The sequence below is a fragment of the Mustela putorius genome, unplaced genomic scaffold (genome assembly GCF_011764305.1).
Source record: "Mustela putorius furo isolate JIRA1106 unplaced genomic scaffold, ASM1176430v1.1 tig00003911_pilon_pilon_pilon, whole genome shotgun sequence".
Classification (NCBI taxonomy): domain Eukaryota; kingdom Metazoa; phylum Chordata; class Mammalia; order Carnivora; family Mustelidae; genus Mustela; species Mustela putorius.
Genome location: NW_025422058.1, coordinates 3,697,520 through 3,708,773, shown reverse-complemented (window position 1 = coordinate 3,708,773; position 11,254 = coordinate 3,697,520). Strand labels below are relative to the sequence as shown.

At 40.9% G+C, this 11,254-nt stretch overlaps 1 protein-coding gene across 3 annotated transcripts; it reads right to left on the bottom strand.

Moving 5' to 3' along the window:
• Positions 1–5,920: 5,920 nt before the first annotated feature.
• On the bottom strand, positions 5,921–11,205 carry BBS10 (Bardet-Biedl syndrome 10). Of its 3 annotated transcripts, none has more exons than XM_004752380.3 (2): positions 9,577–11,205; positions 5,921–8,748 (listed from the first exon to the last, which is right to left on the bottom strand). In XM_004752380.3, exon 2 carries the CDS (start codon positions 8,745–8,747, stop codon positions 6,768–6,770), a length of 1,980 nt encoding a protein of 659 aa, XP_004752437.1. In that variant the 5' UTR covers position 8,748; positions 9,577–11,205; the 3' UTR covers positions 5,921–6,767. The 3 variants fall into 3 exon arrangements, with proteins under 3 accessions (XP_004752437.1, XP_004752435.1, XP_004752438.1); XM_004752378.3 differs by lacking the exon at positions 9,577–11,205 and adding an exon at positions 9,166–9,565; XM_004752381.3 differs by lacking the exon at positions 9,577–11,205 and adding an exon at positions 9,119–9,260.
• Positions 11,206–11,254: the final 49 nt, after the last annotated feature.

Here is an 11,254-nt window from a genome sequence, read left to right as displayed (position 1 = left end):
TGGTTGAGTGTCTGACACTTGATTTTGGCTCAGGTCGTGATCTGGGGGTTGTGCAACAGAGCTTCTCGTGGGGCTGAAGTCTGTGTCAGATTCTCCCTCCTCCTTCTCTGCCTCTCCCTAGCTATGCATGCGCACATGCTCTCTCATAAGTAAATCTAAAAAGCTGGGGGGATATCACTCTAGGGAGGTGCCAGATGGGATAGAAACAAAGGCCATAGGAAGGCTGCTGCGGGAAGGAGATGAAGTGATTTGGGCTGGAACAACAATTGTGAGAAATGGGTGGCTTTGAAATCTAATTTCTGTGTGGAGCCAGAGGACTTGCTGATAGACTGGCAATGGGATGTGAAGTAAAGTTTAGAGTCAAGGTGTCTCTTAGGTCTTTGTCCTGAGCATGTGGGAGAGTGGTAGATGCCATTAACTGAGACAGGACAGCAGGGGAGAGCCAGTTATTTTCCAGAGATGGAAAATAGCAATTCTGTTCTGGACAAGTTAAGGGTGAGTCTCCGAGTAGAGACTCGGTTGGCAGTTCGGTGAGTGAGCTGGGGCCACAGAGAAGAGGTTGGCTGGGAGAATAAAATTTGAGATCATCAGCATGTAGTGGTATAGTGAGAAATCACCTCTCTACCTCTTCCCTATGTATGCCCTCACCCCCCAAATTACTGCGCCTACCCCTCCTAGTTTGTGTATTCACTTGGGAGTTTAGGTTGCTACCAATTTATTACAAAGCTGCATTGAGTAACTATAATGATGATGTGAGAGATGGTTCTCTCTCACTATAATGTGAGAGATGGCTCTTAAGCTGTAGGTTTTGTTTTTCTTTGCTGGCCCTGATGACAGGAAAGACATATTCTATCCCTTTTGAGAGGGTGTAAACAATCTCTGATAAAAGTTTAGACTCAAACTGCATTCCTCTTCCCTCTCCCTTAGTCTGAAACATGGATACCATGCCACTCTACTTCTGGTATAATATGATTAAATAGCTCCCCTGCTAAAGTTGTTAGGTCTATGCAGTAGTCTAATGCCTGTTGTTGGGAGAATAAAAATAGCTTGTGTTGGCTCAATGAAAAAAAACCAGGAGGTTCATAAAAGTTATGGGGGAAATGTATTTGTGGGAGGTAATCATGTAACCTCAAAACACAGTAATAAAAAACTCAGTTGAGAAGTTAGTGCGCATTTGTCCTTTTCCCCCTTCGAGGGTGTGGTAGATTGTATTTTCCAAAATAGCTGCCTCACTATATCTCTTCCCACGTGCTCTTCTAATAATGGGACATTGACATTCTTCCCACTGAGTGGTGGGGCCTATTTCCCTTTCCTTGAACTTCAGCTGCCCTTTGTAACTGCCTGAACCAACAGAATACAGCGGAAGCTGTCCAGCTAAGGCCAGGCAACTCCCATAACCCTGAGAGGGAATAATACAGTAGGTAAAATCTGTTAAGTATTAAGGTTATTCATTATGCAGCAACAAAAAACAGGAACATGGTTTTGACTTTTAATCATCTTTATATTTTCTTTGTTCTTGATTCTTACATTTGTATTCAGATTTTATAGCAATTTTATCTGTTCTTATTGCAGGTAACTTCAAATCCTTTTGGAAGAGGGCTTATATACAATGTAATCAAATTTTTAAAAGTGTTCTTCTGGGGGCACCTGGGCAGCTCTTGTCGGTTAAGTACCTGTCTATGTCCTGATCTCAAAGAAAAGACTGTGGGGTGCCTGGGTGGCTCAGTTGTTAAGCGTCTGTCTTGGGCTCCACATTGGGCTTCCTGCTCAGCAGGAAGCCTGCTTCTCCCTCTCCCACTCCCCCTGCTTGTGTTCCCTCTCTTGCTGTGTCTCTCTGTCAAATAAATAAATATGGTCCATATATACAATGGAGTATTATGCCTCCATCAGAAAGGATGAATACCCAAATTTTATATCAACATGGACAGGACTAGAAGAGATTATGCTGAGTGAAGTCAGTCAAGCAGAGAGAGTCAAATAACATATGGTTTCACTTACTTGTGGAGCACAAGGAATAACAGGGAGATGGAGAGGAGAAGTGAGATGGGGGAAATTGGAGGGGGAGACGAACCATGAGAAACTGTGGACTCTGAGAAACAAACTGAGGGTTTCGGAGGGGAGAGGAGTGGGGGTTGGGTGAGCCTGGTGGTGGATATTATGGAGGGCATGTATTGCATTAAACAATATGGTGCATTAAACAATGAATTTTGGAGCACCGAAAAGAAATAAAATAAAATAAAATGGAAAATAAATAAATAAATAAATAAAATCTTTTTTAAAAGGGAGAGAAAAGATTGCTTTGTGTGGACCTATTCTACCTTGTCTGCTCTTTCTCCCCCAAAACATACCCTTTCCCATGAAACTTTGATGGAAATAATGATGACCTCATCTATGAGGATCAAATGACTAATTTAGTCCGTGAATAGTTCCTCAAGAGACATTTACTGGCTAATACTGTATGCTAGATATTAGACCGGGTACCAAAAATACAAAGACGCAGGCGAGTTTACAAAGGGACTTTTGGGCTCCTGATTACTTACAGTTACAAAATGCGTATCATATGCAAGGTCATGTCTAGGCATGTCTGGAAGTCTTTAAATGCCTTCAGTGATGGAGAAGTATTTAAAATAACAATAACAAAATAAAGCAAAACTATCAAATAATCTGACAGATAATTTAAAAAGTGAATGGAAAAAGTTATACAGCAATTTTACAGTAGATTCATACATCTATGAGTTTGGTATAAGAAACAGAGCTAATTGGGGCACCTGCATGGCTCAGTCAGTTAAGTGTCTGACTCTTGATCTTGGCTCAGGTCTTGATCTCAGGGTTGTGAGTTTAAGCCCCATATTGGGCTCCATGCTGGGCGGGAAGCCTCCTTAAAAAACAAACCAAAAAACCAGAGCTAACTTATTCTCTGCATAACCACAGAAATGAAATATTATACTAACCTTAAAAAATGAAATTACAGTTAATATAAAAGATTATGAGATACCACAAGATAAGACATTAGTCTTTTTTTAAAAAATATTTTATTTATTCATTGGACAGAGAGAAATCACAAGTACATAGAGAGGCAGGCAGAGAGAGAGGAGGAAGCAGGCTCCCTGCTGAGCAGAGAGCCGGATGCGGGGCTCGATCCGGGGCTCGATCCGAGGACCCTGGGACCATGACCCGAGCTGAAGGCAGAAGCTTAACCTTCTGAGCCACCCAGGTGCCCCAAGACATTAGTCTTTTTAAGATGTTACAGTTTATTAATACATTCGTAGTCACCACTTCTTAGTTTTACTGTAATTAGAATTTTAAAATCCTTTTTACTGTAACTAGAATTTTAAAATCTTGGCTTGAACCTCAATCTAAGAAGTGTCACATCCATTAACTTTTCAAGATGGGAACCACAGCTACTTGTTTACCACTGTGTCTTCAGCATCTGGCCCATAGCAGGCACTAATTAAGAATTCGTTAAATCTGTGGTGCTCTTGGCTGGTCCAGTGGATTAAGCATGGACTCTTGGTTTCAGCTCAGGTTGATATCCCGGGCTGGTGAGATCCAGCCCAGCAACAAGCCCAAAGCTCAGAGTCGAGTCAGCTTCAGACCCTCTCTCCCCCTCCCTCTGCTCCTCTAGCCTACTCTTTCTCTCAAATAAACAAACAAACAAAAGAACTTGTTGAATTTATGTATTGCAAATATGTATTTAAGAGAACAGATTAAATGTAGTGGTTTTATACAAAAGGCAGGTCTGACTACTTGGTACAAACAGCCATGTTACGGGTGTTGCAGAGAACTACTAAAAGTAGAACACACTGTCCTGCATGCAGAGTACTACATGCACTTAAAAACCTTTAAAATGAAATATAAATACTGCAAAATTCACAGTTTGAAATGAAGAATTTTTGGCGGGTCGCAGCTGCTCAGGCAGTGGAAGGAGCTGCAGCAGCCAGGCCAGCCTGGCTTCGGGAAGGCTCTGGCGCCCCCTTGGCCTGCAACCCGGCCCGCTGCGGCAATGATGCCCAGGAGGAAGGGCAGCTCTACTGACAGTGCAGTGAAGGAGGAGCTCAAAAGGAGGTCAGACAGGTTGTCAGCTAAACCTGCTCCTGCAGAAGTGGAAACAACTTCCAAAAAAAAAAAAAAAAAAAAAGGAAAGTAGGAAAGGCAGGATCCAAACTTAGGAGACCATGGTATCTGGGAACTGCTACTGCTGTGCTACTCCTGGTGTGACTTTTTCCTAATGAAAAGCCATCCCCAGTGACTCCACGGTCTTGTGACCTTTTTAGTGACCAAGATCGTGACTGTGAAAGTCTCAATCAGATGTCATACTTGCCTGAAACATAGAAATTTTCTATTTTCCTAAAATTTTGTAATAGCAGTAACAGATTTTTGTTTTCTGGCCTGGGTTAAAAAAAAAATGGATATGGTCATCCTGGTTTTTTACGGTAATATAACATGTCACATTTATTGTGTTGCAGAGTTTTAAAGAATTAAGAAGATTGAAAATACTACTAAGTCTAGCTTGCAAAGGAAAACCATTTTTGTGCTGTGTATGTCCCGGTTAGTGCTTGCCCGTTCCTTGCGTACTGTGATTATTCTTGATGATAATCTCAAAGCCACAGCTGAGGCCAAGAGAAAGGCAATGTGTAGGTTTTTGAGGATAAAGTTCTCAAGCTAAGGTGCAGTGAATCCGTGTGCAAGGGTATATACATCAGGACTTGTGTTCTTTGAGAACATAATGATTTAAATGTTGTGTTGTTGGTTTGTTTTGCAACTATGTATAAAGGAGTACATTATATCCTTCTATTATAAGAAACTCTGAATTAACCTTAAACAACACTGGAGTTGTTTCCCTGGAATACATTCAAGATTGCATTGTTCAAATTGAAGATCTTTGGAATGAACTTGCTCTTGAGTGTAATGTTTAAAAACTTGAGTTGGGAAAGCAAAGTATATGTAAATCATTGTAACTTTGGTTTTGGGTGTAATATTGAAACCACCTTCTGCAAAGACGTCACCCTTTTCAGGGGAAATTCACAGTACAATTAATTTTTGTACACTCAAAACCCAAGTGAGACTTTGGTGTTAGACCCCTTTTCTAAAAGTGGAAGCTTAGCACTGCACAATCAATTCTCTACTTAAACGTTGTACAGAGGGGCACCTTGCTGGTTCAATCAGTTAAGTGTCTGCCTTTGGCTCAGGTCATGTTCCTAGGGTCCTGAGACTGAGACCAGCATCTGGCCCCTTGCTCCATGGGGAGCCTGCTTCTCCCTCTCCCTTTGCCCACCACTCCCTCTGCTTGTGCTCCCTCTCCCTCTGTCAAATAAATCAATAAACTCTTTAAAAAAGCAAAAACAAAAACATACCAAATTAATGTAAAAGTCTCAAACTTTCTTTTCAGGAGAAAGTTCTACTTTTTTAAAAAAAGTATTCAAAGAAGGTATAAGCAGAGTATGTTAACAGTATTTCTCACAACAGAAAGTAAAACAGTAACTCTGTATAAAAAGTTAAGTAAACCAGGAATTTTTCACAAAGGCCAAAAAAAATAGCCGATTTTGTTGCATAATGATGGAATAATAATAATAATATTATTACCCATCTTTGATTGAGTTGGTTTTTTTTTTTTTTTTTTTTTAAAGATTTTATTTATTTATTTGTAAGAGAGAGAGAGTGAGAGCGAGCACAGGCAGACAGAGTGGAAGGCAGAGTCAGAGGGAGAAGCAGGCTCCCTGTGGAGCAAGGAGCCCGATGTGGGACTCGATCCCAGGACGCCGGGATCATGACCTGAGCCGAAGGCAGCTGCTTAACCAACTGAGCCACCCAGGCGTCCCAGTTTTTTTTTTTTTTTTTAGTAAACCAATTCACTAGAGTACTAAAGAAAGAAAGAAAGAAAGAAAGAAAAAGGAAGGAAGGAAGGAAGGAAGGAAGGACAGACTTTCAAACTATTTATTACTCTTGAACTCTGGCTACGCACCAAATACAAGAAAAGCCAGCACATACATCAACTATTTTTACAAGCTCTTAGGGAACAGGAAAAAATGACAGAATGCATTTTACAACCTTTCTGAAACTAACTTTTAACTACAGAAATGAAAATAAATTTATAGTGCACAAAGTCATATTGCTTGTTACATATTCAGTGATGTATGGACAGTGAAAAAATATATCCAGGCTTTCCCACATAAAATGGATATAAATAAGGGGATATTTAAAAGTAAAGACTAATTTATATGCTTGAAGAAAAAAAAAATCAAGACTTTATTCACTGCTTTAGAAATTATGAGTAGAGAAAATAAATTATTCTGAATGAAGCAAATACTGAATTTTGTATTTTAAACCTTTAATATAGGATGACACCTGAAGACTCCATCCAAATCTCAGATAAATGATTCTATGAACAAAATAAATACGGAAAGGTGAGGACAGATGAAGAGAGTGGAAGAAAATACAGAAAAGCAAAAAGGTGCTATAAGGAAACACCCTCCCATATATACACGAACTAACACAGAGCTGAGAGAGGCACCTGTAAGAGGAAGAAAGACACACTTAGTCAGATCTTGGCTTCCCCGTGTGGAAAGCTTCCTCCTTGAAATTGTTCCATAATATTTTCTAGTATTTGTGTCTGAATGTCTGCCAGCCTCCTAGTGTACTTATTCTAAAGGCTTTTTTAAGTTTTGATGTTTTCCTAACTAGACTGAATTGATTTGAGAATCAGTTGTCACATCCTTCTTTATTGCTTGAGTTGAATTAAAATTTTGGTTAATAAGAAACTTCCAATTTTATACTTCCTCATCTGAATCTTGGTCATACATTTCCCGAGGCTGTCTCCTAATATTGATTACTAAATCAATGGTTAAAATTTTTGTTAAACACTGAAGAACTGAAGTTAGTAATTGGTATTTACCAGCTACTGATTCCAAACCTTTCTGACTGCTCACAATGGGTTGACTGGTTTGCAGTGCATGGAGAGTTCTTATATATATTTGTGGAAAGCTGTACTTTCCCTTCTTAGACTTATACAGGACTTGGGGAATGCCTAAAAGAGCATTAGCTATTATCATGCTAACCACAGATTCTTCTGACTGCTGACATTTTCTGGTATAGTTGAGAAGATAGTAATGTAATAGAATCTCAAAATTACCACCCACTGGCAAAACACAACCTGCTGGTAGAGTGGAGCAGCAGTAACTCTGGGAAGTACACATCTCCAGTGACTTCTCTCTCACTGGCAACATGTTTCCCTTTCCAGCAATTTTTGTGACTTGTAAATTTTCAGAGGAAATTTCTATTCCAGTGTTTTCTGCTGTTGAATTAGCAGAATTACTCTCAATAAATGGTTCATTGTCATCAATTGTCCTGGTTTTAGTTGGAGCTAAACATCTCAGTGTTTCATTTGTCTGGTATGTATCTGTTGGTGTCACTTTTGGTGTGGAACATGGAATACAGGTTTCTAATTCTACACTCGGAACTACCAAATTTGAATATACTTTTAAATATGTTTGAGTTTTTGCCAGATTACCCTTGTTCTTTACAACTGTGCCCTGATATGGCCTCTGTATTAAGCCATTAACAATTTCTGGCAATGGATTACTTTCTCTGCTATCCTTATAAGTAAGAGGACTTGATGTATGGTTTTGATCACTGGTTTGTATCATGTAACTTAGATCAAGATCTTTAAACAGCTGTCGAAGCATTTTAAATGCTCCATGTAAAGCACCTTCATGTTGTTCGACAAGACCCTGCACTGGTCCACAGAGAACTATACAGTGTGGTACAAATGAACATGTGCTAATCAAACCAAGATGAACATACCTTTTGGATCTCAAGGTAAGGGGCTTACAAAATTTCACTGAAGCCGTGTTACAGATTTCATACTGTGAAGAAGCCTGTGGTAATATAAAGGGAGAAAGACCCATGACCCTTTGGATAAGAGAAACTTCTTCTGGTGATAAACACTCTACCACTGATATGCCATTCAGTCCTGCATAATAAGTAACTAAGTCCGGTTGTTTCACACTAGACAGGAGCAATTTTACATTTTGACTCTGTAAATGTTTCACTATTGCTTTTGTCTTTTCCATAATCCAAAACTGAGAGGTCTGAAACTGTGCTTCTGAATTTAGAATAAACTCTGATGCAGAAGCTGAAAAAAGAGGCTGAATGGTTTCTGTTACTATTACTATTCTTATGTCACCATCTGCTGGACAGTATACAGAAAAGTCTCTGTGAAGCACAAGCCCAGCTATGATCCTGGAGTCTGAGACAGGAAGGCCAGTGACGCCAACATTCAACTCAACAAAATAGTCATCCACTAAGTCAAATACTTCTTCAAACCCACTTTCACAAGCCATACACTTGAAAAAGTAGTTACACATCAACTGTGAAATAAAGTAGTGATTATTTCTCCCCACTCTTCCACAAAAGTATGCTTCTAGGAGCAGCTCTAAAGAGCTCCTACACAATGTTCTCTCTTCAGTGGATGAAGAAAAGATGGTCAGAAAGTGTTTACTTAAGTAGTGGTCCATAATATAATCTAATATTTGTGTCTGAAACGTCAGAAGAGCTTGAGAAATAAATTTCCACTGACAACAATTTTTCCAATGCCTTCTATGGGTTTGAATATTTTTGGAAATCAAAGAATCCTGTTCTTTGTCTATGACTGTATGAAGTCCTCTGAGTAAATGACAAAGAAGGATAATAAATGTCTTAGCACCATCTCCTGTTCTTCTTAGATGACTGGAAACACAGGCCACCACCATCCTGTACAGAAAAAGAAAGAAAGCAACTCAGATTTTCAGAGGGCTGCCTTCACACATGTAAACCAAGTTTAAACCATGGTTTCACAACCAAGGTCGTAAGACTTTAATGACTGATGTTTTTAGTTTTACTTTTTACGAAGTTTTACTTTGTTCTATTTTAAGATTCTGGCGTTGGGTGGAGCGAGGAGGGAAATATATGTTCTTGGGTGTTTGGCAAGATTTGATTCCCAAAAGAACGTTCCAAGGGACAACGCTCGAACCCTAAGCATACACTGGTTTCGCCCAAGGTGTCTCCCCAGGAGCACAGGCTAACGGTACAGGGAGATGGCCTAAGGAGCTCCGCTCTGGCTAGAAGAGTAGGACAAGAGCACCTGGCTAGGGGACGCTGTTACGAGCTGGAAATGTGCGACGCGGGTACCTGGCTATGGGATGCTCTAAGTGTAGCGCCTCCAGGAGGCAGCCTCCACTCCGGCTGATCAGCACCTCGCCGGTGGGCTTCGTACACAGAACCTGCCGCCCCTCCGGCCCCAAGCAGCGGCTCAAGATGGTCTCCAGCACTTCCGTCACCTGCAACGCCGCCTTCGCAGAACCGAGGGCAGCCATGGTGCATAAAGTTGGAAGAGCTTACGGCGGAGAGCCCGCACCACCAGGGAGGAGAGAGGCGGCACGGCCGGAAACGGAAGGGGCGGGGAGGAGGGCTAGCGCCGGGGCTGCTGGGCTTGCTCCCCTACCGCCCACGGGTCAAGTATCCGGCAGTTCGGCCAGCGGGCCAGCGGTCCCGTGAGTCCGCGAAGCTGGAGAAGTGGTCAGGGCTTCTCAGGAGCTGTACCTGCACTGGAAACTGCCAGCTCTTCCCCTGCTCCCTGGGTGAATTTATTCGCAGCAGTGGCTTCCGGTGCCACCAAACCTGTCTCCCAGGAAACGCCCTTCCTTCCCGGAAGTCCGCACGCTAGGGGAGCCGATGTGGAGGAGGGAATGGGTAGCCCCGGTGCAACGGGTTCGTGCCCCACCCCTGACAAAATCTCCGCGTTGGACTCAGGAGTATTCTGTCCACAGTATCACCAGTACTTGCTCTCCTAACCATCACAAAAACAGTGTCTAGATGCAGGACAGCGGCAGGCTTTCCGCTTTCTGCCGAGGACCTTGCCACATTTCCTGGGCGCGGATTTTTGAAAACCCCAGCCACCACACTTTTTCTTTAGCAGAGGACACAGATGTGAAAACAGCTACATGGGCGATCACTAGTATGCTTTAAAAACATAGTGGCCTGAGATTGTTGGATACAACTGCATAAGAAAACAGAACACACTTTCATATATTGAAACGCATTTTTTCTCTTTCAAGGATGAAATGGTTAACCGTACTGGTTTAGGATTTAGACTTCGGTTTGCTCTGACATTTATCTGTGACATTCAGTAAGTAAACTTTTTTGCCTCCACTTTTCTTAAAAAATGGAGATAATAGACACATAAAGGGAAAACTCTCACAAGGTTTTGCAGAGTGATGATGTTTGCAAAGGTTTTTTTTTTTTTTTTTTTTGTACAATACCTGGCATATATACCAAGCACTCAACAGCCAACTATTTATAGCCCCCTCCCCAATTACTGTGATATTCACTAATGTATGGACCCACTCTACAAGAAAAGGATTCTTTTATAAAGTGCAGAAAAGCCAATTAGGAAGATAGGTAATACGGGACACCTATGACAGTGCAGTCAATATTAGACAATTAACCATCTTGCAGATTTTTTCATTGAGGTTAAACAATGAGGGGCTGTTCTCCTTACCTCTTATTCCTACGCAAAGGACAGGGGAAACCTGTAAGCCCTCCTCCTCGCCCCCACCTCCAATTAATAAGACAGAACCAAGTGATTATCAGCCAGAAGCAAAATAGATCCTGAGGAGAGAGCAAGAATGGAAGAGGAGGAGGATGGAGGAAAAGAGTAGAAAACCAGACAGGAATGATTTGGAACTCACCTGATGTTGACTCAGTATGGAATAAATGATTTGAGGAGAAAATCTTTTTATATAGGTTTTGTGTATAAATACTTGTTTAATAGTAAGTTTTTCCCTGGTTCCACCCATCACAAAACAATAGTGGATATAGCTATAGTATGTAGATTGGAACAGTGGATTACTCCAAACTTTTAAAAGGAAAGTGCTACCAGCAGGGTTCTATTTAAGTGTACAGTGGAAGAAGAATGGACCTTGAAGTCAGACATGGATTTAAACTTGTGCTTGCCATCACTCTACGTAGCTCCTGGAATCATTTAACTTCTCTGAGTCTCAGATTCTTTATTTATAAAGTTGGGTTAACTTCCACTTACCTTAAGGTTATGATGAGCATTTAAGAAGAATGAACATAAAGCACCAAGGAAAGCATACACAAGGGATTCTAACTATTAAATCCTTCCTAGCCCTTCACCATCCTTCACAAAAATTCCTACAAAAAGGATTTTTTTTTTTTTTTTTTTTTTAAAGATTTTATTCATTTATTTGACAGAGAG